Source organism: Martes martes, assembly GCF_963455335.1.
Source record: "Martes martes genome assembly, chromosome: 11".
Lineage (NCBI taxonomy): Eukaryota > Metazoa > Chordata > Mammalia > Carnivora > Mustelidae > Martes > Martes martes.
The window spans coordinates 72061992-72089785 of NC_137899.1; the positions used below are offsets into that span (position 1 = coordinate 72061992).

General features: G+C 37.2%; 1 protein-coding gene across 1 annotated transcript in view; it reads right to left on the reverse strand.

The window, feature by feature from the left end:
* SAMTOR (S-adenosylmethionine sensor upstream of mTORC1) overlaps nucleotides 1–27794 on the reverse strand; it is a 100453-nt gene that overhangs the window by 52160 nt on the left and 20499 nt on the right. The window contains exon 3 of the mRNA XM_080818152.1: nucleotides 9292–9462. Coding sequence (XP_080674278.1) covers nucleotides 9292–9462 — 171 coding nt within the window. The remainder of the gene's footprint in view (nucleotides 1–9291; nucleotides 9463–27794) is intronic.

Consider the following 27794-nt stretch of genomic DNA (forward strand, 5'->3'; position numbering starts at 1 on the left):
TGAGCATATTCCCTCCTTTTTTTTCTCTTTCCAACCAACTTACCAATTCCTTTCTTAGAATTTTTAAAAAATTTTCATCTTTACAGTCATATTCCATCCCTTCATTGTGTTTACCCTCATTTATATATATATATATGTATATATATATTTTTTTTTCTCTCTTTAAAATTTTGCCAGGCAATTTCTTCTAAGATACGAAAATACACCCAAAATCAAGCGGGTGGCTTTGTTCTATTCACCGATTTAAAATAAATAAATAAATAAATAAATAAATAAATAAAATATATATATATAAATATATATACACATATATATATATTTTATTATGTGCATATATATTACGTGTATATATATATACATGTATATATATACACGTATATATACACACATATATATATATATTTTTCCCCCCCAATTTTTATTTCCTTCCCCCCCCCTTCTTCTCCCCTGGGGTTTGGATCTCTTCTGATTTGGTTAGCGTATATTTTTCTGGGGTAATAGCCACCGTTTTAGTATTTTATTCTCTCATTCATGTGTTCTTATCTGGATAAAATGACAAGGCGGAAAAACTCACCACAAAAAAAAAAGAAGAGGAGGCAGTACCGATGGCTAGAGACCTAATCGATATGGACAATGAGAATATGTCAGAACTAGAGTTCAGAATGACGATTCTCAAGGTGCTAGCTGGGCTTGAAAAAAGCATGGAGAAATAACAGAAGTAAAATTTAATCAAGCTCAAATCAAAAAAGCTATTAATGAGTTGCAATAAAAATAGAGGCTCTTACAGCTAGGATAAAGAGGGCAGAAGAGAGAATTAGTGATACAGAAGACCAAATGATGGAGAATAAAGAAGGTGAGCAAAAGAGAGACAAACAACTACTGGACCATGATGGGAAAATTCAAGAGATACCATTAGATGAAACAATATCAAAATAATTGGGATTTCAGAAGAAGAAGAAAGAGAGAGGGGGGCAGAAGGTATACCAGAACACATTATAGTGGAGAATTTCCCTAATATGGCAAAGGGAACAAGCGTAAAAGTCTTAGTGACAAAGAGAAAATCCTGAAAGCACCTCAGGACAAGAAGTCTCTAACATATAATGGTAGAAATATTAGATTGGCAGCAGACCTATCCACAAAGACCTGGAAGCCCAGAAGGAACTGGCATGATATATTCAGAGCACTAAATGAGAAAAATATGCAGCCAAGAATACTATACCCAAGCTAGGCTATCATTGAAAATAGAAGGAGAGATAAAAAGCTTCCAGGACAAACAAAAATTAAAAATTAAAAGAATTAGCAAACATCAACCAGCCCTACAGGAAATATTGAAAGGGGTCCTCTAAGCAAAGAGAGAGCCTAAAAGTAGTAGACCAGAAAGGAACAGAGACAATATAGAGTAATAGTCACCTTATAGGCAATACAATGGCACTAAATTCATCTCTCTCAATAGTTACTCTGAATGTAAATGAGCTAAATGCCCCAATCAAAAGACACAGGATATCAGGATGGATAAAAAACCAAACCCATCAATATGCTGTCTATAAGAAACTCATTTTAGACCCAAAGACACCTCCAGATTGAAAGTGAGGGCGTGGAAAACAATTTTATCATACTAATGGACATCCAAAGAAAGCTGGGGTGGCAATCCTTATATCAGATAAATTAGATTTTAAGCCAAAGGCTATAATAAGAGATGAGGAAGGACACTATATCATACTCAAAAGATCTGTTCAACAAGAAGATCTAACGATTTTAAATATCTATGCCCCCTACATGGAAGCAGCCACCTATATAAACCAATTAATAACAAAATCAAAGGAACACATCGACAATAATACTATAATATTAGGGGAATTTATCAACCCCCTCATTGAAATGGACAGATCATCCAAGCAAAGGATCAACAAAGAAATAAAGGCCTTAATTGACACACTGGACCAGATGGACACGACAGATATATTCAGAACATTCCATCCCAAAGCAACAGAATACACATTTTTCTCTAGTGCACCTGGAACATTCTCCAGAATAGATCACATCTTGGGTCACAAATCAGGTCTCAGCTGGTACCAAAAGATTGGGATCATTCCCTGCATATTTTCAGACCACAATGCTCTGAAGCTAGAACTCAGCCACAGGAGGAAAGTTGGAAAGAACTCAAACACCTGGAGGATAAAGAGGATCCTACTAAGAATGAATGGGTCAACCAGGAAATTAAAGAAGAATTGAAAAAATTCATGGAAACAAATGATAATGAGAACAGAACTGTTCAAAATCTGTGGGACACAGCAAAGGCAGTCCTGAGAGAAAGTATTCAGCGATACAAGCCTCTCTCAAGAAACAAGAAAGGAGGAAATGAAAGAATTTTAAAAATTCATGGAAACAAATGAAAATGAAAGCATAACTGTCCAAAATCTTTGGGATACAGCAAAGGGGGTCCTGAGAGTAAAGTATATAGCAATACAAGCTGTTCTCAAGAAATAAGAAAGGTCTCATGGAAACAACCTAACCCTACACCTAAAGGAGCTGGAGAAAGAACAGCAAAGAAAGCCTAAAACCAGCAGCAGAAGAGAAATAATAAAGATCAGAGCACAAATCAATGAAATAGAAACCAAAAGAACAGTAGAACAAATCAACAAAACTAGGAGTTGATTCCTTGAAAGAATTAATGAGATTGATAAACCCTTGGCCAGACTTATCAAAAAGAAAAGAGAAAGGAGCCAAACAAATAAAATCATGAATGAAGGAGTAGAGATCACAACCAACACCAAAGAAATACAAACAATTATAAGAAGATATGATGAGCAACTATACGCCAGCAAATTTGACAATCTGGAAGAAATGGATGCATTCCTAGAGACATATAAACTACCAAAACTGAACCAGGAAGAAATAGAAAACCTGAACAGACCCATAACCAGTAAGGAGATTGAAGCAGTCATCAAAAATCTCCCAACAAACAAGAGCCCAGGGCCAGACGGCTTCCCGGGGGAATTCTCCCAAACATTTAAAGAAGAATTAATACCTATTCTCCTGACACTGTTCCAAAAAATAGAAATGGAAGGAAAACTTCCAAACTCATTTTATGAGGCCAGCATTACCTTGATCCCAAAACCAGACAAAGACCCCGCCAAAAAGGAGAATTACAGACCAATATCCTTGATAAACAGAGATGCGAAAATTCTCACCAAAATATTAGCCAATAGGACCCAACAGTACATTAAAAGGACTATTCACCACGACCAAGAGGGATTTATTCCTGGGCTGCAAGGTTGGTTCAACATCCGCAAATCAATCAACGTGATCCAATACAAAATAAAAGAACACGAACCACATGATCCTCTAAATAGATGCTGAAAAAGCATTTGACAAAGTACAGCATCCTTTCCTGATCAAAACTCTTCAAAGTGTAGGGATAGAGGGTACATACCTCTATACCATCAAAGCCATCTATGAGAAACCCACAGCGAATACCATTCTCAATGGGGAAAAACTGAGAGCTTTTCCCCTAAGGTCAGGAACACGGCAGGGATATCCACTATCACCACTGCTATTCAATGTACTACCAGAAGTCCTGTCCTCAGCAATCAGACAACAAAAAGAAACTAAAGGCATCCAAATCATCAAAGAAGTAGTGAAACTATCACTCTTTGCAGATGATATGATACTTTATGTGGAAAACCCAAAAGACTCCACTCCACAACTGCTAGAACTCATACAGGAATTCAGTAAAGTGGCAGGATATAAAATCAATGCACAGAAATCAGTTGCATTTCTATACCCCAACAACAAGACAGAAGAAAGAGAAATTAAGGAGTCAATCCCATTTACAATGGCACCCCAAACCATAAGATACCTAGGAATAAACCTAACCAAAGAGGCAAAGAATCTGTACTCAGAAAACTATATAAAGTACTCATGAAAGAAACTGAGGAAGACACAAAGAAATGGAAAAATGTTCCATGCTCATGGGTTGGAAGAACAAATATTGTGAAAATGTCTATGCTACCTAAAGCCATCTACACGTTTAATGCAATCCCTATCAAAATACCATCAATGTTTTCGAAGACATGGAACAAATAATCCTAAAATTTATATGGAACCAGAAAAGACCCCGAATAGCCAGAGGAATGTTGAAAAAGAAAGCCAAAGTCGGTGGCATCACAATTCCAGACTTCAAGCTCTATTACAAAGCTGTCATCATCAACACAGTATGGTACTGGCACAGAAACAGACACACAGATCAATGGAACAGAATAGAGAACCCAGAAATAGACCCTCAACCCTATGGACAACTAATCTTCGACAAAGCAGGAAAGAATGTCCAATGGAAAAAAGACAGTCTCTTCCACAAATGGTGCTGGGAAAACTGGACAGCCATGTGCAGAAAAATGAAACTGGACCGTCATTTCCATACACCACACACAAAAATAGACTCAAAATGGATGAAGGGCCTCAATGTGAGAAAGGAATCCATCAAAATCCTTGAGGAGAACACAGGCTGCAACCTCTTCGACCTGAGCCGCAGCAACTTCTTCCTAGGAACATCGCCAAAGGCAAGGGAAGCAAGGGCAAAAATGAACGACTGGGACTTCATCGAGATCAAAAGCTTTTCCACAGCAAAGGAAACAGGCAACAAAAACAAAAGACAACTGACAGAATGGGAGAAGATATTCACAAATGACATTATCAGACAAAGGGCTAGTATCCAAAATCTATAAAGAACTTACCAAACTCAACACCCAACGAACAAATAACCCAATCAAGAAATGGGCAGAGGACACGAACAGACATTTCTGCAAAGCAGACATCCAGATGGCCAACAGACACATGAAAAAGTGCTCCACATCACTCGGCATCAGGGACATACAAATCAAAACCACAGTGAGATACCACCTCACACCAATCAGAATGGCTAAAATTAACAAGTCAGGAAATGACAGATGTTGGCAAGGATACAGAGAAAGGGGAACCCTCCTACACTGCTGGTGGGAATGCAAGCTGGTGCAGCCACTCTGCAAAACAGCAGGGAGGTTCCTCAAAAAGCTGAAAATAGAGCTACCCTATGACCCAGCATTCGCACTACTGGGTACTTATCCTAAAGATACAAAAATAGTGATCCAAGGGGGCACGTGTACCCGAATGTTTATAGCAGCAATATCCACAACAGCCAGACTATGGAAAGAACCTAGATGTCCATCAACAGATGAATGGATAAAGAAGATGTGGTATACTGGGGCACCTGAGTGGCTCAGTGGGTTAAGCCTCTGCCTTCAGCTCAGGTCAGGATCTCCGGGTTCTGGGATCGAGCACCACATCAGGCTATTTGCTCAGCGGGGAGCCTGCTTCTCCCTCTCTCTCTGTCTGCTGCTCTGCCTACTTGTCATCTCTCTCTGTCAAATAAATAAATAAATAAAATCTTTAAAAAAAAAAAAGATGTGGTATATATACACAATGGAATACTATGCAGCCATCAAAAGAAATGAAATCTTGCCATTTGCAACGATGTGGATGGAACTAGAGGTTATTGTGCTGAGCGAAATAAGCCAATCAGAGAAAGATAATTATCATATGATCTCTCTGATATGAGGAATTTGAGAGGCAGAGTGAGGGGTTTGGGGGGGTAGGGAAGGAAAAAATGAAACAAGATGGTATTGGGAGGGAGACAATCCATAAGAACCCCTTACAAAACAGACTGAGCGTTGCTGGGGCGGTGGTGGAGAGGGTGGTTGGGTTATGGACATAGGGGGTATTTGATATGGTGAGTGCTTTGAAGTGTGTAAATCTGACAATTCACAGACCTGTACCCCTAGGACAAATAATATATTATATGTTAATAAAAATAATTTAAAAAAATATAATGTAGAATAAGTGTTTTACTAGCATAGGAAGAGCAGTTAACAAAATTCTTTATACTACATGGTCTCTATTGTGTAAAAAACAATGTCCATTAAAAAGACTGGAAAGAAATGTGCCTAAACTTAACTGCGACTGAGCAGTAATTTTTCTACATCCACAGTCTTCTTTACATGCAAATTTTTTACACTGTGATCTTACTTCATTTGTAGTAAGAAAAATATTCAATAGTGCTTTTAGTACAATATATAACAGAACTATTTATTAAAAGGTTTAATATTTGTATGAAAGAGTATCATTTCTTTTGGGAAGTTTGAATTAAGTTCTGGGAAGCAAGATATTTCAAATATAGCCTAATATAATTCAGCAATAGTTCATCAGAAAGAGGACATGTTGTTTTTTCAACTGCCAGAAAGTAAGACCAAGCATGTACCACTAGGGGAATTTAAACAGTTCCATATGACTAGAATAAAGGCTGCAAAAACGGCAAGAAAAGCAGGAGGAATAATGTTTACATACATGTGTTGGGTCCAGATGGTATATGAAGGAGTCCAGAGGTTTTAGAATGAAGAAAATCTAAACCTAGCTAGGTTAGATAACTTGTTTCAATGTTTAATTTCAATACTAAGTAACTCTTGACCCACAACAATCATACTTGGATACTTTCTTTAAAATACTTAAACCTAACTAATTTTTCTCCTTTAAACCAAACTGGAGGGGCAGCTGGGTGGCATAGTCAATTAAGCAGCAGACTCTTGGTTTTTGCTCAGGAGATGATCTCAGGGTTTCAAGATCAAGCCCCATCTCGGGCTCTGCACTCAACATGGAGTATGCTTCAGATTCTCTTTTCTTGATTCTGGCAGGGTAGAAGTGCAAATCCACTCCTTAAGAAACTCCTTGAGTTTTATACTCAAACAAAGGCAAACGATTTGAGAATTGTTTATTCATTCAAACAAGCGGATCCTAAGTTAAGAACAGTAAGGATCTATTTGCCTAAAGCCACTCCTATCACCCCCACTCTTTGGTTAGTTGGTATAGAAATTCTTCAAGGACAGGGATGGTTATGAAAGTCAATAGCTTCACTGCTGGAAGGGGCTAACTTGATTTGAAGCAAAGGGTAAAAAACCCACACAGAGCATTATCAGTAAAAGTAGAAAACAAACAGAAAGTCAGCAGCTATGCTAGCCTGAGGTTGCAGCTTTAGTTGGGCTGAGCCACATGCAGACTGGAGAATTAGTTAAAAAATTTAACCAGAAAAGTCCTGAAAATGAGAAAGGCATACAGGGGCTACATAAGGTCTCCACATAGCCTTGAATGACCTGGAAACTAAGTGAACATGCACAGGAGCTCCAAGAGGGTCTGGTGAAAAGTATATGGTTAGGGAGACTGGAAAACTGCCTAAGTTTTTAAAGCACTCCCTAATCAACACACACCCACTCATAGAGGGTAGAAGCCTATCTGGCTTGAGATATTCGAGTAGAACCTGTGCTATCAATGACCACTACGCTATTCAGAGGAAACAAGCCTAAAAAATAAAAATGACAACACCATACAAGCTGCAAGGAAGGCAGATCCCACAGATTAAGCCCTAGCAAATTACTAAAAAGCCACCACCACCATCCTACTTTGGGGGAAAACCCCAACTGAGAGTTTCCACAATGTATTATCAAAAAAACATTGGATGACTTTTAACAAAATAATTATGAGACATACAAACAAAAACAGTAAAGTGTGGCCCATACCCAAGAAAAACAGTAGTAAATAAAAAATGACTCTGAGTAAGCTCAAACGTTGAATTTAACAAAGACTTCAAATTAACTATTATAAAAATGTTCCAAGAATTAAAAGAAAACATGTTTAGAGAAGTAAAGGAAAATATGATGACAGTGATGCAAGAAGTAAGGTAATCTCAACAGTAAAATACTATAAAAAAGAATCATATAGAAATTCGAGGGTTGATATTTTCTAGATGTACCTGTCTTTGATAGCAGTGTAACTATATTTTTATATTGTCATTTTAAAAATATTCAAGAATGTTCATAACACTCTGAGTTACAGGATGTTGAGTAAGTCACTATGCTTTGTAAGCTTTGTAGTAACCTTTGAAAAAAGGTAAAAAAAAGGTGCCTTAATCCTTTCCTACTGAACTAATCAAATGTATTCAATTAGTTTTCAAATGAAACTGCTTACAACTGATTAGAGAGTATTGTCAACATGGTGTAAAATCAAAGTAGCCAGAGGTAACCCTATGTTTGATATCTATAAAATTAAATTGTTAAGAACCTAATACATTTTATTTTCATGGTTAGCTTTCAGTGTCTATCAAGAATGTTTCTAGAATTATTCAAGTGTAGCATTTTCAAGAGATTAATAATGTATTACTTGATACTACAAATCAATTCTGGTACTAAGGTATATAAATAATTTTAATACTACTATTCATTAGATTATAATACTTATGTGCTTATATATATAAATAGAGAAGAAAATACTATTCACCCATAAAAAAGAATGAAATCCTGCCATTTTTAATAACATGGACGGATCTTCAGGCCATTCTGCTAAGTGAATTAAGTCAGAGAAAGACAATCTAAGACAAATACTTATATATGGAATCTAAGAGAAACTAAACTCATAGAAACAGAGATGTGACCATGGTTACCAGAGGGGGTGGTAAGGGATGGAGTAGAGAAATTGGGTGAAAGATACAAACTTCCAGTTATAAGTAAGTTAAAGGGATGAACGGTATACCATGACGACTATAGTTAACACTACATTGTATATTTTAAAGTCGCTGAAAGAATGGATCTTAAAAGTTATCACAAGAAAAAAAAATTGTAACTGTGAGGTGATGGATAGTAACCAAACTTGTAATCATTTTACAATATTTACATATATCAAGTCACGTTGTATATCTTAAACTTATACAATGTTTTATCTCAATAAAACTGGAGAATATCCAATTACTTACTAAATAAGTAAAATTTGTGCCTATGCATACATGTATTACTAGTAGGCAGATTTTCCTATTAACAATAAAACAATGGCAATTGGCTCTATTAATAATCTTCCATTATTCCTTGTGATTTTTTAATTAGTGGATACCAACTTTAAATTAAACACAGTTTAAAATGGATTTTGTTATTTTGATTCTTTGCATTCCCGTAAGAGTAATTATATTTAAGAAACTATTCTTTCTCATTTTTCCTGAATACAATCTATTAAAGAACCACTAGTTTCCCAGATATCCCTTAAAATTTTATGCTAGTTTTCTACCTAGTAATATTACAAATATGTATTTTTCAGCCTTATCTATTATCAGGGGAGCAAGCAAACAGCCCTCTACTTATGGTAAATCATTACACTATTTTACATTATTTATACAGTTATCCAGGATGACGTTAATAACTGGAGTAGACAAAGTATACTTACTCAGTTATAAATTCAGGGTTTGTAAAACTGAGGTTGGTTAAATGACCTTCAAGTTTAGAAGACTCGTGTGTATTTAAGGCTGGAGTGGTCTTAGTGGCGAGTACAGCTCTTTTTTCATCTTTTTCAAGTGCTTTTCTCTTCCCACCATTTTGGAAATATTCTCTGCATACACTATAAGGCAAAATGAAATTATATTTTAAAACACTAAATATAAATATAAAACAAAGTGGGAAAACATTAGCCTTTATTAATCAAAATGAGAAACTTTCAATTACAAATTCTTACTTTGAAAATATCACATAGAGGGGCATCTGGGTGGCTCAGTGGGTTAAAGCCTCTGCCTTTGGCTTAGGTCATGATCCCAGGGTCCTGGGATCGAGCCCCACATCAGCCCCACATGGGGCTCTCTGCTCGGCAGGGAGCCTGCTTCCCTCTCTCTCTCTGCCTGCCTCTCTGCCTACTTATGATCTCTTTCTATTCTATTCTTTCTATTTCTATTTCAAATAAATAAATTTTAAAAAAAAAGAAAGAAAGAAAATGTCACATAAAGGTTAAATTTGAGCACCTGTAGCACTTTTAACTACCATACAACAAAGCATAATCATAGATTATATTTAATAAATAAAGAGTATGTTGGAGCGCCTGGGTGGCACAGTTGGTTCACGTCTGATTTGGTTTCAGCTCAGGTGGTAATCTCAGGGTCGTGAGATTGGCCCTGTGTCAGGCTCCGTGCTCAGCAGAGTCTGCTTTGGATTCTCTCCCTCTGTCTCTCCCACTTGTGTGCTCTCTCTCTCATTTAAAAAAAAAAAAAAAAAAAAAAAGTGTCTTCAAGGGTACAGATGTGCCTGTACGTTTTGCTGAACTGTATTCTAAACTAAAACATAAGTTCCTCCAGAAAAGCTTAGATAACTCTGCTATTCAGTGAGAGCATACAAAAAGAATAGTCATTACAGTTAATTCTGAGCCAGCTTTGCTGGTGATAGACAGATATCCTAATAGTTGTTTCTTAGATCCCTGCTGGTTTATGAAAACAAAGTCAGGATGTCAACATATTAAGAATCATTAATCTTATTTGCTGTGAGAAAAGGGAACAAAAATCTAGTTCAGGTAAAAATGGTACTGTCATTACAGGTAAACACTCAGAGAACAAAAGGTTGAATGTAAGAGTGGTTTCTATAACACCTGGAAATTATTCTTAACCATCAACAAGAGATCATTCCTGCTTGTTCCAATTCTTTCACTATTAAAATGAAGCGTTTTTGAAGGTGTATCATTTTAAGCTCATACAGTTTAGAACACATCAGGTTGCTATCCAGAATCAGAAACTGATGACTGACATAACCTTATAAACAATTTTCTTCATACCTAATACAATTTTAGAGTGAATATAGTAGGGTACCATGCCTGGGTATGTAATAGGACAACAAACATGAATCACAGAATCAAATCAAATATTTATTAGCTATTAAAGAAAGGAATCTTAAGGTAAAACAGACTAATATAGCTCTGGCCCCTGAATTTACACTGTGATAGGAAATACACCTGTGAAAACAACTGATATAATTATCAAAGCTACTTAAAATGTAGGAGAATGGAATCTTAAAAAATTTTCTTTTTAGATCTTTAAAACACATTATTAGTACATAGAGATCAGATTTGAACAAAGCTAGACTATTTTTCTCCACAGACACTGCTTGGTGAATTTCTAGAAATATACAGCAAGAGAAGAATTGAAGCATTAACTTAAAACTGGTTTCTGCAAGCAGAACTATGGTCTAATGCCCATCTCTCCTCACACTTAAAGGATGCTATTCGTTCAACTTTAGTTTTCTTAGTAACTACTATTAAGACTAATTAGGGAAAAAAAAGACTTCTTTAATTTTTCCATGTAGACTTAGTTTTAATTCTTATATACAGGAGTTAAAACCCATTCATCATAAATCAAATATTTATTAAATATTAAGAACAGAGAGCTCCCATGTGCCAGGCACATCTGTGATGTGAAAACAAATTGAAGAAGTCACTGCTGTCCCCAAGGAGTTCAGACTAATGATGACAATTATACAACAATAAAGAAAACAAAATTGATAAAGATAAAATACAATTGATAAACAACCCAATCAGTAATATACACTGACTTTAAAAATATAAGTGAGTAAATCAGGCAAGGAAGAATGTTAGTTTAGGGGTAAGTGCTTTCCTGGCTGACAGAATAGCATGAGTAAAAGCACAGAAAATAAAAAGCATCATGGATCCTGCAGAGACGGACACCCATTCAAGGTACGTGAAATGTTAAAGTGCCGAGTAGAAAACGGATGGATGGACTCACAAGTAAAAATGCCCTGAGGCCAACACAAATACAGCAGGGAAGGGTAACTAGTTGATACTGGCGTAATAAGCAAGCCTCAGATCCGGCAAGACTCAAAGGCTAACTTAAAGATGTAGACTTTAGACATCTAATTTAATGACAGAAAGTTTACAGATTTCCTGGGGTGGGGCTAAAATGCAAAAGTGCTGAATGGAGCTTTTTAATATGATGGAAATACTGACAGTGGTGGTGGTTATAGAAGTGTAAAAATTGTCCATATCCACTGAATTGTATGGTAAAATGGGTGCCATTTTATTTTATATAATTAAACCTCAGTAAAATTGATAAAAAATGTAGCCTTTATAACCTTAGAATGAATACTAAAAACAATGCCTCTCCAATAATGTAACATTTCACTAAGGCATGAAACACAAGAGTAAAGAGCTTGCTTACCTTTCTATTGGGTAGCACCATATACAACTACTGATATTCAAGAATTCTTGAATGATAAAAATAGCAATTTTACATGGTTTAACATCATAGTTATCTAGAAACTTCGTAGCAAAACACTTACAGGGCTAGAATTCCAGATTTTCATAAAATATCAGCCATCTAAATTCCAATCTCCCTATACACTTTCCAAAGAATATATAGATATTTCAGTGTAGCAATAAAAGCACATATAGTTCATGCCTATGGCATAACTAGGAACCAGAATAGCACTTCATTTTAGATGTAACTGGAAAATAAAAACTAGAGGCCAAATGAATTGGCTTTGGAGTCCCCCAAAGTACAGTCAGATGAGGACTCTATAAAAGAGGGTAAGATATCATGGGGTCTTAAAAGTGGAAAAAACCAGATTAACACCAGTAAGATATACCATCCAAAGGAGGGGTCCAACTCTGAGTGGGAAATTTTAAGAAAAGATTTGGGACAATGTGAACTAGAGCATTAGCCACTGGAAGGTCAAGAGGACATTATACACAGACATACACAAAAAGTATATGTCACCAAAAAGGAGAGCCCTGAAAAGATTGCTTCTGGGGAAGAAAAGTGGCACCTTGAAAAAAAGGAGGTATCCCTGGAAACTTGGTGATAAAGGAAAAAAATGAAGCAATTAAGGATAATGAAATGTTATAATCTACACATAGTAAGAAAATCATACATCTGACCAAAAGAGGACAATATTTATTAAGGGAACCATACTTTTGTATTTGTAGCAAACAAGCAAGGTTCTTTGGATTTAAAGAACAAAGTAATCCACACAAACTCCTATCTACCCACCTACAGACACTCTAACATAATAGACAAATACATGAAAGAAATGCCCAATGAACCCAGAAACCAAAAAAGATTCTATTAGAGGGAAAGAGAAAAATAATCAAAACTTTTCAGTGAATGAAAATTCTCAAAAACACAGAGCCAAAAAGTCATAAAAGAGAAAAATACTAACATTTCAATATTAATTACACACAATTTAGTAAGCAACTGCAGATATGAAAGAACCCTTCAAATTTCAAATAAAACTGAGAGCAAAAAGGAATAAATAATGGAGAGATATTCCATAAATATGAATAGGAAGATACAATACAGTCACAACAGTAGTCCTTCCCAAATTGATCTACAAATTCAATACAATCCCAATCAAAGTCACAGCAAATTATTTTGTGGATACCAACAAACCAATTTTAAAGTTTATATGGAGAGGCAAAAGACCCAGAATAGTCAATACAGTATTGAAGGAGAAAAACAAAGTTGGAGGACTGACCACTATCTGACTTCCTATAACTTACTATAAAGTTACAGTGATGAGAACGGTGTGGTGTTGGTGAAAGAATGGGCAACTAGATCCATGGAACAAAAGAGCAAAGCAATACAATGGGGTAAAGACTGTCTTTTCACCAAATGATGCTGGGATGACAACTAAATACTAAAAAATGAACCTAAACATAGACATTACACCCTTCACAACAATTTACTCAAAATGGATCACAGTAAAACACAAACCTATAAACTCTTAAAGGGTTTTACAAATTTCCTAGGAGAAAATCTGGGTGACCCTGGGCTTGGCAATGACTTTTCTGATACAACACCAAACTCAAGATCCATGAAAGAAAGAATTGAGAATTAGACTTCATTAGAATTAAAAACTGCTCTGCAGAAGAGAATGAGAGAATGAGAAAAGAATGAGAACACAAGCCACAGACTGGGAGAAAATCCCTGCAAAGGCATAGCTGATGAAGGACTCCTATCTGAAATATACGAAGAGCTCTTAAAACTTAATAAGAAAACAACCTAGTTTAAAAATAAGCAAAAAAAAACCTGAATAGATACCTCACCACAGAAGATATATAGATAGGAAATAAGCATATGAAAAAATGCTCCAGGTCATATGTCATTAGGGAAATGCAAATTAAAATAGCAATATACTACTACACACAAATAGCACAGAAAAAGTCCTGAACTTTATCAAAACCACCAACTGCTGATAAAGATGTGGGGCAACAAGAACTCTTATTCATTACTAGTGGGAATACAAAGTGAAAAACTAAACATATTTTTACCATACAATACAGCAATCACACTCCTTGATATTTGCCCCCCCAAAATGAAAACTCACTTCCACACAAAATCCTGCAGATGGATGTTTACAGCAATTTTATTCATAACTGCCAAAACTTGGAAGCAATCAAGATGTCCTTTAGTAGGTGAATAAAGAAAGAACTTGTGGTATAGCAAAACAATGGGTTATTACTTGGTGCTAAAAAGAAATGAGCTATTGAGCCATGAAAAGATAATGAAGAAACTTAAATGCACATTATTAAGTGAAAGATGTCAATATGAAAAGGCTATATATTATGATTCCAACTTTTTGACATTCCAAAAGGCAGAGCTATGGAAAGAGTAAAAACATCTGTGGTTGTCAGGAGTATGGAGAAAGAAGGGATATGCAGATAAAGCAGAGAGGATTTTTAGGGCAGTGAAAATATTCTGTGTGATACTATACTGGTGAATACTTATCATTATACATTTGTCAAAACCCACAGAATATACAACACCAAAAGCAAACCCTAATGTAAACAAACTATGGACTCCGGATGATAATGATATGTCAATGTAGTTCATCAATTACAATAAATGTACCACTCTAGTGTACCACTATGCTGATAGTGGAGGATATTGTGCATATGTGTGGGCTGGCTATACATGGGAATTGTGCTTTCTGCTCAATATTGCTGTGACCCTAAAATTGCACTAAAAAATAAAGTTTACTTGAAAGGAAAAAACCCTCAGTTCCGAACAGATCTCACATGCCTCCTGATGTAATACACTGAGGACACAATATCACCTATGTGATATTCCTGCTAATATGCTGAAATCTAATCACAAAGAAACAACCATACAAATCCAAACTGAGAGTCTATAAAATTTGTAAAATTTTGTAAAAGAAAAAGAAAAAAAAAGATTGCACATATGAGGAAAATCATATGGTGGTGTTTTTCTCTGACTTATTTTGCTTAACAAGAGAACAAACTGAGAGTTGCTGGAGGGAAGGTGGGTAGAGGGATGGGCTAAATGGCTGATGGGTGGGGCACCTGGGTGGGCTCAGTTGGCTAAGGTGGTGGGCTCCCTGCTCAATGGGGAGTCTGCTTTTCTCTTGCTGCCCCTCACCCCACTCATGCTTGCTCTCTCTCTCTCAAATAAATAAAATCTTTAAAAAAAAAACAAAAAAAAGGGCACCTAGATGATTCACTCCATTAAGCAGTTGACTCTTGATTTCTGCTCAGTCCTGGGATCAAGCCCAATGCACCTGGAAGTTGGCTTCAGGATTCTCTCTCTGCTCCTCCCCCAGCACATACACACATTCTCTCTCTCTCCCTCTCTCAAATAAATAAATAAATCTTTATGGGGTGCTTGGGTGGCTCAGTTGATTAAACATCTGCCTTTGGCTCAGGTCATGATCCTGGGGGTCCTGGGACTGAGTCCTGAGTCAGGCTCTCTGCTCAGTGGGGAGCTGGCTTCTTCCTCTCCTTCTGTGTACTCACTCTCACTCTTGCTCTTTCTCAAGTAAATAAATAAAATCTTTAAAAATTTTTTTTAAATAAATAAATCTCTGGGGCGCCTGGGTGGCTCAGTGGGTTAAAGCCTCTGCCTTCGGCGCACGTCATAGTCCCAGGGTCGTGGGATCGAGCCCCACATCGGGCTCTCTGCTCAGCCGGGAGCCTGCTTCCTCCTCTCTCTCTGCCTGCCTCTCTGCCTACTTGAGATCTCTCTCTCTCTGCATCAAATAAATAAATAAAAATCTTTAAAAAAAAAAATCTCTAAAAAATGACTATAATCTAAATAAATAAATAAAATGGGTGACGGGTATTAAGGAGGGCATCTGTTGTGAGGAGCACAGGGCGTTAAATTTAAGTGAAGAATCACTAAATTCTACTCCTGCAACTAATATTACACTATATGTTAACTAACTAGGATTTAAATAAAAACTTGAAACAAAAAAAAAAAAAAGAGAGAGAGAGAGAAAGAAAGAGGAAGAGAGAAAGCTAGAGAACTTGCCTCAACTAAGTGCAATGACACAATCTGAAGTATTAGGAATGAAAGTCTTCTGATTTCTACAATTAACTCCCAAACAGTTCAGCAGAGAATGAAGGGGAAAAGAGGAGAGAGTAGGGAAAAAATGGAAAGAAGATAGAAAATAAGACTAAAGCAGAGAAACATTGTTTTCAGAAGCTGAAGGAAAGAAGGTGTGAGTCAAGGATTTTTATCTAGCTAAGCTGTGCACTTTGTAACAAAACTATAGAAAGACAGCTTTTGGCATATAAGAACTCAGGGAACATCATAGTTGCAAGCTGTTCTTAAAGGATTTACTGGAAGATGAATTTCATCCATGAGATGATTGAGAAATGTTAATGAAGAGACTGGTAATGAATAAAAAAGGGAAACTTTATAATGCTGAAGGCCACAATTTCCAAAGAAAATGCATAGTTATGAATATTTATGTGCCATTTATCATAGCAGCCATCTTCACAAAGCAGAAACTCCATGAGATGCATGGAGAAATAGACACAACTAACAATAGGGAACTTTAAGACACAATTCAATCAAATGAATGAATATTAGGCAAGAGCAGAAAAGCCTGAAGGAGCAGAATAAAGTTTATCTTATTAACATAACAAACTTTGCTCTCTAATAGAAAGTATAGCTTCTTTTTGAGAACACACTGAATATTCATAAAAATTACCATACATATGTATTATGTCATGAAGAAAACCACAGTAAGAGTCACAGAAAAAAAACAAAACAGATGAAATCATCCAATCATAATGCAATAAAAGTAGAACAAAATAAAACAAAAAGTCCTTCACTTATAAATTTAAATCCATTAATTTAATTCACTGCATTCATAAATTTACAGAGACTCATATTCATTTCCACAGATGCTGAAAGGACATTCAGCAAATTCAACACCTATTCCTAATAAAAACACTCAGTAAAATAGGCATTGGTGAATACTTCCTAATCGTAAAATTATATATACGTATCAGCCAAAAAGCCAGTAATGTTTTTAATGGGGACACACCAAACACATTATTGCTAAATGAGTAAGGCACAGGTATGCAACAGACAACAGAAAAAAGCACTGGTCAAAAGAACTAGAGAGAAAGAGGAGTCAAGATGGCAGAGGAGTCATATCAGGTCACCGGAGTTCAGCTAGATAGTTATCAAACCATTCTGAACACCTACAAACCCAACAGGAGATTAATGAGAAGAGCAACAATTCTAGAAACAGAAAATCGACCACTTTCTGAAAGGTAGGACTTGCGGAGAAGCCAATCTGAAGCTATGGGAAGGTAGACCACGGGGGTGGGGCTGGCTCCCAGCAAACGGTGGAGCAACGGAGCACAAAATCCGAACTGTTAGAAGTCTGCTCCACTGAGGGACATCGCTCCAGAGTGGGGGTGGAGCACTCATGGGGAGAGTGTGGTCTCAGGTCCTGCGGGGTCACAGAAGGATGGGGGTGTCTTGAGTGAAGCAGAGCTCAGAGGTATCAGAGCAGGGAAACCGACTACAGAGTGAGCTCTCAGCTTGGGGTTACCTTAAACTGTGATCCACAGCACAGCTGAGCAGGAACACCACAAGTGGCCGATCTGGGGAGACTCACCTTCCTTCTCTGGAAGCAGGAATCTGCTGAGTTTGGAGACTCCAAACGGGCTGTGTGTCAGAGACAGAAACGCTCGGTCACAGGCCGGGTGAGATCGGAGCATGGCCAGAGACCAGGGAAACGGGAGTGATTTGACCACCTTTCTCCGAAGGCACAAGGAGGAGTGGGGCCCCGAGCTCTCAGCTACTGCTGGCCAGAGATTGGGAGGCCGCCATTTTCATTCCCATCCTCCAGAGCTCTATGGAAACCATTCAGATAACAAAAGTTCCCGAGAGCGAACCTGAGCAAATTAATTAGCCTGCTCCCTGGCAAGGGCTGCGCAATTCCGCCTCAGGCAAAGACATTTCAAATTCACTGCAACAGGCACCTCCCCAAGAAGATGAGCAAGAACAGCCAGCCAAGACCAAGCTCACTGACCATGGAGGACAGAGGAATTTCAGAGGAGAAAGCAAAGCATGGAATTCATGGCTTTCTCCCCATGATTCTTTAGTCTTTCAAAGTTAATTAAATTTCTTTAATTTTATTTTTTTCTTTTTTTTCTTTTTTTTTTTTTTTATTTGTCAGAGAGAGAGAGGAGCGAGAGTGAGCACAAGTAGACAGAGTGGCAGGCAGAGGCAGAGGGAGAAGCAGGCTCCCTGCCGAGCAAGGAGCCCGATGTGGGACTCGATCCCAGGATGCTGGGATCATGACCTGAGCCGAAGGCAGCTGCTTAACCAACTGAGCCACCCAGGCGTCCCTAATTTTATTTTTTTCTTATTCTAAATTTTTAAATTTTCCTCTTTCCTTTTTTAACATTTTTAACTACTTTACCTTAACAATACCTTTCTTAAAAAACTCTTTTTATAAACCTTCATTATCATAGACATATTTTATCCTTCACTGTATCTAACTTTATTTTTTGTATACATTTAGGGCTTTTTCTTATAAAAAACTTTGGGATACAATTTCTTCCAACAGATCAAAATATACCCTAAATCTAGCACAGAGCTTTGTTCTAGTCCCCAGCCCAAGCAACTTACCTTATCAATTCCTTTCTCAGAATTTATTTTTATCTTCATCTTTACAGTCATATTCCATCCCTTCATCATGCTTACTCTTATTTTGTTATATATATATGTTTTTCTTTCTTTAAAATGTTGGGAGGTAGTTTCTTCTAAGAGACCAAAATAAACCCAAAATCAAGTGGGTGACTGTGTTCTATTCATCAGTCTAATATAAATGTATGTATGTATGTATGTGTATATATGTACTATATATATGTACATATAGTATGTTTTATATATACATATATATGTATACATTTTCAAATTTTTAAAAATTTCTTTTTAACCCCTTTTTTCTCCCCCCGATTTGGGATCTCATCTGATTTGGTTAGTGTACATTTCTCTGGGGTCTTTGCCACCCTTTTAGTATTTTATGCTCTCGTTCATATATTCTTATCTGGATAAAATGACAATGCGGAAAAACTCACCACAAAATAAAGAACAATAGGAAGTACTGAAGGCTAGGGACCTAATCAATATGGACATTAAGAATATGTCAGAACTAGGGGCACCTGGGTGGCTCAGTGGGTTAAAGCCTCTGCCTTCGGCTCAGGTCATGATCCCAAGGTCCTGGGATCGAGCCCCACATCGGGCTCTCTGCTCTGCGGGGAGCCTGCTTCTCCCTCTCTCTCTGCCTGCCTCTCTGCCTACTTGTGATCTCTGTCTGTCAAATAAATAAATAAAATCTTAAAAAAAAAAAAGAATATGTCAGAACTAGTGTTCAGAATGACGATTCTCAAGGTGCTAACTGGGCTCAAAAAAGGCATGGAAGACATTAGAGAAACCCTGTCTGGAGAAATAAAAGCCCTTTCTGGAGAAATAAAAAACCTAAAATCTAACCAAGTTGGGATAAAAAAAGCTATTAATAAGGTGCAATAAAAAACGGAGGCTCTTGGTGCTAGGATAAATGAGGCAGAAGAGAGAATTAGTGATATAGAAGACCAAATGATGGAGAATAAAAAAGCTGAACAAAAGAGAGACAAACAACTACTGGACCACAAGGGGAGAATTTGAGAGGTAAGTGATACCATAAGATGAAACAGTATTAAAATAATTGGGATTCCAGAAGAAGAAGAAAAGAGAGAAGGGGGCAGAAGGTATATGGGAGCAAATTATAGTGGAGAATTTCCCTAATATGGCAAAGGGAACAAGCAATAAAATCTAGGAGGCACAGAGAACCCCCTCAAAATCAATAAAAATAGATCCACAACCCGTCATCTAATAGTAAAACTTACAAGTCTTAATGACAAAGAGAACATCCTGAAAGCAGATTGGGACAAGAAGTCTGTAACACACAATGATAAAAATATTAGACTGGCAGCAGACCTATCCACAGAGACCTATTTGGCAGGCCAGAAAGAACTGGCATGATATATTCAGAGCACTAAATAAGAAAAACATGCAGCCAAGAATACGATATCCAGCTAGGCTATCATTGAAAATAAAAGGAGAGATAAAAAGCTTCCAGGACAAACAAAAACTAAAAGAATTTGTAAAAACCAAACCAGCTCTACAGGAGATATTGAAAGGGGTCCTCTAAGCAAAGAGAGAGCCTAAAAGTAGCAGACCAGAAAGGAACAGAGACAATATACAGTAATAGTCACCTTACAGGCAATACAATGGCACTAAATTCATCTCTCTCAATAGTTACTCTGAATGTAAATGGGCTAAATGCCCCAATTAAAAGACATAGGGTATCAGAATGGATAAAAAACCAAACCCATCAATATGCTGTCTAAAAGAAACTCATTTTAGACCCAAAGACATCTCCAGATTTAAAGTGACAGGGTGGAAAACAATTTACCATGCTAAAGGCAATCCTTATATCAGATAAATTAGATTTTAAGCCAAAGACTATAATAAGAGATGAGGAAGGACACTATATCATACTCAAAGGGTCTGCTCAACAAGAAGATCTAACAACGTTAAATATCTATACCCCTAACATGGGAGCAGCCGACTATATAAACCAACTAAAAACAAAATCAAAGAAATACATGGACAATAAGACAATGATAGTAGGAAAGTTCAACACTCCCCTCACTGCAATGGACAGATCATCCAAAGAAAAGATCAACAAGAAATAAAGGCCTTAAATGACACACTGGACCTGACAGACATCACAGATATATTCAGAACATTCCATCCCAAGGCAAAAAATTACACATTCTTCTCTAGTACACATGGAACATTCTCCAAAATAGATCACACCATGGTCACACATCAGGCTTCAACTGGTACCAAAAGATTGGGATAATTCCCCGCATATTTTCAGACCACAATGCTCTGAAGCTAGAACTCAGCCACAAGAGGAAAGTTGGAAAGAACTCAAATACCTGGAGGCTAAAGAGCATACTACTAAAGAATGAATGGGTCAACCAGGAAATTAAAGAAGAATTGAAAAAAATCATGGAAACAAATGATAATGAGAACAGAACTGTTCAAAATCTGTGGGACACAGCAAAGGCGGTCCTGAGAGTAAAGTATATAGCGATACAAGCCTTTCTCAAGAAACAAGAAAGGTCTCAAGTATACAACCTAACCCTACACCTAAAGGAGCTGGAAAAAGAACAGCAAAGAAAGCCTAAAACCAGCAGCAGAAGAGAAATCATAAAGATCAGAGCACAAATCAATGAAATAGAAACCAAAAGAACAGTAAAACAAATCAATGAAACTAGGAGTTGATTCCTTGAAAGAATTAATAAGATTGATAAACCCCTATCCAGACTTATCAAAAAGAAAAGAAAGGGCGCCTGGGTGGCTCAGTGGGTTGAGCCTCTGCCTTTGGCTCAGGACATGATCTCAGGGTCCTGGGATCGAGTCCTGCATCGGGCTCTCTGCTCAGCAGGGAGCCTGCTTCCCTCTCTCTCTCTCTGCCTGCCTCTCTGCCTACTTGTGATCTCTCTCTGTCAAATAAACAAATAAAATCTTTGAAAAAAAAAAAAAAGAAAAGAAAAGAGAAAGGACCCAAGTTAAAAAAGATCATGAATGAAAGAGAGATCACAACCAACACCAAAGAAATACAAATAATCATAAGAACATATGATGAGCAACTATATGCCAGCAAATCTGACAATCTGGAAGAAATGGATGCATTCCTAGAGACATATAAACTACCAAAACTGAACCAGGGAGAAATAGAAAACCTGAACAGACCCATAACCAGTAAGGAAATTGAAGCCGTCATCAAAAATCTCCCAACAAACAAGAGCCCAGGGCCAAACGGCTTCCCGGGGGAATTCTCCCAAACATTTAAAGAAGAATTAATACCTATTCTCCTGACACTGTTCCAAAAAATAGAAATGGAAGGAAAACTTCCAAACTCATTTTATGAGGCCAGCATTACCTTGATCCCAAAACCAGACAAAGATCTCATCAAAAAAGAGAATTACAGACCAATATTCTTGATGAACACCGATATGAAAATTCTCACCAAAATACTAGTCAAAAGGATCCAACAGTACATTAAAAGGATGATTCACCATGACCAAGTGGGATTTGTTCCTGGGCTGCTGTTCAACATCTGCAAATCAATTAATGTGATACAATACATTAATAAAAGAAAGAACAAGAACCATATGATACTCTTAATAGATGCTCAAAAAGCATTTGACAAAGTACAGCAACCTTTCCTGATCAAAACTCTTTAAGTGTAGGAACAGAGGGTACATAACTCAGTATCGTCAAAGCCATCTATGAGAAACCTACAGTGAATACCATTCTCAATGGGGAAAAACTGAGAGCTTTTCCACTAAGGTCAGAAACACAACAGGGGGGCGCCTGGGTGGCTCAGTGGGTTAAAGCCTCTGCCTTCAGCTCAGGTCATAATCTCAGGGTACTGGGATCGAGGCCCACATCGGGCTCTCTGCTCAGCGGGAAGCCTGCTTCCTCCTCTCTCCCTCTCTGCCTGCCTCTCTGCCTACTTGTGATCTCTGTCTGTCAAATAAATAAATAAAATCTTTAAAAAAAAAAAAAAAAAGAAATACAACAGGGATATCCACTATCACCACTGCTATTCAATGTACTACCAGAAGTCCTGTCCTCAGCAATCAGACAACAAAAAGAAACTAAAGGCATCCAAATCATCAAAGAAGTAGTGAAACTATCACTCTTTGCAGATGATATGATACTTTATGTGGAAAACCCAAAAGACTCCACTCCACAACTGCTAGAACTCATACAGGAATTCAGTAAAGTGGCAGGATATAAAATCAATGCACAGAAATCAGTTGCATTTCTATACCCCAACAACAAGACAGAAGAAAGAGAAATTAAGGAGTCAATCCCATTTACAATGGCACCCCAAACCATAAGATACCTAGGAATAAACCTAACCAAAGAGGCAAAGAATCTGTACTCAGAAAACTATATAAAGTACTCATGAAAGAAACTGAGGAAGACACAAAGAAATGGAAAAATGTTCCATGCTCATGGGTTGGAAGAACAAATATTGTGAAAATGTCTATGCTACCTAAAGCCATCTACACGTTTAATGCAATCCCTATCAAAATACCATCAATGTTTTCGAAGACATGGAACAAATAATCCTAAAATTTATATGGAACCAGAAAAGACCCCGAATAGCCAGAGGAATGTTGAAAAAGAAAGCCAAAGTCGGTGGCATCACAATTCCAGACTTCAAGCTCTATTACAAAGCTGTCATCATCAACACAGTATGGTACTGGCACAGAAACAGACACACAGATCAATGGAACAGAATAGAGAACCCAGAAATAGACCCTCAACCCTATGGACAACTAATCTTCCACAAAGCAGGAAAGAATGTCCAATGGAAAAAAGACAGTCTCTTCCACAAATGGTGCTGAGAAAACTGGACAGCCATGTGCAGAAAAATGAAACTGGACCGTCATTTCCATACACCACACTCAAAATGGATGAAGGGCCTCAATGTGAGAAAGGAATCCATCAAAATCCTTGAGGAGAACACAGGCTGCAACCTCTTCGACCTGAGCCGCAGCAACTTCTTCCTAGGAACATCGCCAAAGGCAAGGGAAGCAAGGGCAAAAATGAACGACTGGGACTTCATCGAGATCAAAAGCTTTTCCACAGCAAAGGAAACAGGCAACAAAAACAAAAGACAACTGACAGAATGGGAGAAGATATTCACAAATGACATTATCAGACAAAGGGCTAGTATCCAAAATCTATAAAGAACTTACCAAACTCAACACCCAACGAACAAATAACCCAATCAAGAAATGGGCAGAGGACACGAACAGACATTTCTGCAAAGCAGACATCCAGATGGCCAACAGACACATGAAAAAGTGCTCCACATCACTCGGCATCAGGGACATACAAATCAAAACCACAGTGAGATACCACCTCACACCAATCAGAATGGCTAAAATTAACAAGTCAGGAAATGACAGATGTTGGCGAGGATACAGAGAAAGGGGAACCCTCCTACACTGCTGGTGGGAATGCAAGCTGGTGCAGCCACTCTGCAAAACAGCAGGGAGGTTCCTCAAAAAGCTGAAAATAGAGCTACCCTATGACCCAGCATTCGCACTACTGGGTACTTATCCTAAAGATACAAAAATAGTGATCCAAGGGGGCACGTGTACCCGAATGTTTATAGCAGCAATATCCACAACAGCCAGACTATGGAAAGAACCTAGATGTCCATCAACAGATGAATGGATAAAGAAGATGTGGTATACTGGGGCACCTGAGTGGCTCAGTGGGTTAAGCCTCTGCCTTCAGCTCAGGTCAGGATCTCCGGGTTCTGGGATCGAGCACCACATCAGGCTATTTGCTCAGCGGGGAGCCTGCTTCTCCCTCTCTCTCTGTCTGCTGCTCTGCCTACTTGTCATCTCTCTCTGTCAAATAAATAAATAAAATCTTTAAAAAAAAAAAAGATGTGGTATATATACACAATGGAATACTATGCAGCCATCAAAAGAAATGAAATCTTGCCATTTGCAATGATATGGAAGGAACTAGAGGGTATTGTGTTGAGTGAGATAAGTCAATCAGAGAAAGACAATTATCGTATGATCTCTCTGATATGAGGAATTTGAGAGGCAGAGTGAGGGGTTTCGGGGGTAGGGAAGGAAAAAATGAAACAAGATGGGATTGGGAGGGAGACAAACCATAAGAGACTCTTAATCTTCAGACAGGGTTGCTGGGGGGGGCGGTGGAGAGGGTAGTTAGGTTATGGACATTGGGGAGGATATGTGATATGGTGAGTACTGTGAAGTGTGTAAACCTGATGATTCACAGACCTGTACCCCTGGGGCAAATAATACATGTTAGTAAGAAAAAGAAATTTAAAAGAAAAAGGGAAAAAACAAACAAACAAACCAAAAAGAACTAGAGAAAAAGAAAGAAAATTCTTTATAGTCACAGATGAATTTACAAAGATAACCCAAAAGAATCTATAAGAAACCAATATCAATAGTAAGACAATTCAGTAAAACAAGATGTAAAACATAAAAATTAAAAGCATCTGTAAATATAATATATATGTATATTGTATGCATTGTATATACATGTATATTATAAATATATATATATAAGCCTTTCTTAATATATAATAGAAGGGAAAATCATATTTACAACAGCAATAAAATGATAAATGCACATAACCCATATTCAGAAAATTGTAAGATACTATTGAACAACTCAAACGCAGAGTGGATCAAATGGAAAGATACATCACTTTTTCATGGACATGATTCAACATTACAAATATGTCAGTTTTCTGCAGTTATTAGAAATTTAATGTAAATCCATAAAAATAAAAACTTTTACAAATTGAGTTACAAGAGTTGGTTCTAAAATACATGCCCCCGCCCCCTCAAGAAACCACGAAAAGGAGAGAAGAATCGAGAAAACCCTGAGAAGGAAGTGCTGGTGGTGGGGTGGGTAGGGGGATGATGTTATAGAGTAACATGGATTAAATAATAGAGACAATGAAAAGCAACAAAGTCCTAAGACAGAATCAACTCTAGCATACAGTTGGCCAATTTGGCATATAAATGTCATGCCAAATCACTGCAGAAAAGGGGGACTTTTTCATAAATCATGTTGGGGAAATGGATAATTACTTGGTCGGGGGAGTTAGGGCTACACTTCCCAAAAAAATACTAGAATGAATTCCAAACAGGTCAGAGATCTAAACATAAAAAATGATATCATTCAATTACTAGAAGAAAACTAGTGAGTAAATGAGTATTTACTAAACTACTATTAGGAATTCTTATAGTCTGGGAATCAGAAGAGCTTTTCTAAGACAACTGAAATCTGGAAGCAATGAAAGAGGTACGTATCTGATTATGTAAAAACAATTCTTCTACATGGCAAAACAAAAACCTGCATGGCAAAAGATATAAAGAGTCAACGAAAAAGGGCACACGTCTGTAAATCATATAAAAAACTATGAAAAAAAAATCAAGATAAAAGGAACCAAGAAGAATGGGAAAAAGAAGTATCCAAAACATAAACACGTAACTCACAAAAAAGGGTAATTAATTTTTAAATATATGAAACATACTAACCTCACTCACAACAGAAAATAAAACCACACGGATACCAGTTCCCACCTATCAAACTGGCAAAACTTTAAAAGGTAGGTGAGACTGCGAAGAAATAGGTATTCTTGTTTTTTGCTGGTGGAACTGCAAAATGATTTAGCCTTATTTAAGGTTATCTAAGGTAATCTGACAATATCTAACAAAATCACATATACATTTACTCTTTTACCCTGCAATTCCACATCCAGGAAACTAAAAAGATACAATGCCAAAAATTCAAAATGAACACGCACTAGGGTATCCACTATAGCAGTATTTGTAACAGGAAAAGCTTATAAATAACTGACCGAAATGAGGAAGCTATCTATATACTTGTGATTGGTTAATTTATGCTGTCAACTTGACTGGGCCAAGGGGTGCCCGGATATCTGCCTAAACATTCTAAGAGTTTCTGTGAGGATGTTTCTGAATGAGATTAACATTTAAATTAGTAAACTGAGTAAAGCAGACTGTCCTTCATAACGGGGCGGGCCTCATCCAGTGACTTTAAGGTCTGCATAGAACAAAAGGTTAACCCTCCCCAGAGTATGAAAGCCTCCTCCAGCCTGACTGCCTTTGCACGGGGACACTGAATTTTTCCTGCCTTCAGACTCAGACTAAAACATCCGCTCTTCTTAGGCTTCAAGCCTGCCAGGTTTAAGACTGTAACTACACCACTGGTTCTCCTGGGTCTCCAGCATGTCAACTCATCCTGCATATCTTGGGATTTGTCAGCCTCCATAAACACAGGAGTCAATTCTCTGGAGAACTCTGAGCAGTACAATACCAAACAGTGATCTTCATGAGATATTATTAAATAAAATAGAAAGGTATAAAACAGAGTATATAACATATTCCACTTGAATACAGGTAAGAACAGGTGGATATATGTGTGTATGTGAATTTGGTTAATTCTTAAAAAAAAAAAAAACACAGGATAAAAAAAATGAAGAAAAAGGATGGGAGCATTTTATGAATACAACTTTTTATAAAGTTTTGAGTTTTGAACCATATAAATGTTTCGTATTCCCACAAATTAAAATAGGGGAAAACTCATAAAAATGAAAGAAAAGTGAACACAACCATATACAAAAGAACTATTTCAAGTAACTTTTAAACATAGGATCCTGACCCTTAGTGGAATATGTTCTAAAGACAAAAGAACTGCAAAGAAATTTTAAACTTCATCCAGTTTACTGTTAAATGTAAAACTGGCACTGTAATTTTCAAACCACTTTATGTGAACTATAGGACAAAAGCAAATGCGTTAATATTATTCAGAACTAAGTCCTTCAGCAGCAGACCTAGTGCCCAGATCTTACTTTATTTTCTAAATGCCATTTCCCACTAAAAGAAAGTAGGGCCCTGTGAAGAAATAGTTTGATTCAAAGCCTCAGACAGCAAAAGTAAAGGTTCATATTGTCCTAGAGAGTTAATAAAGTGTTCAC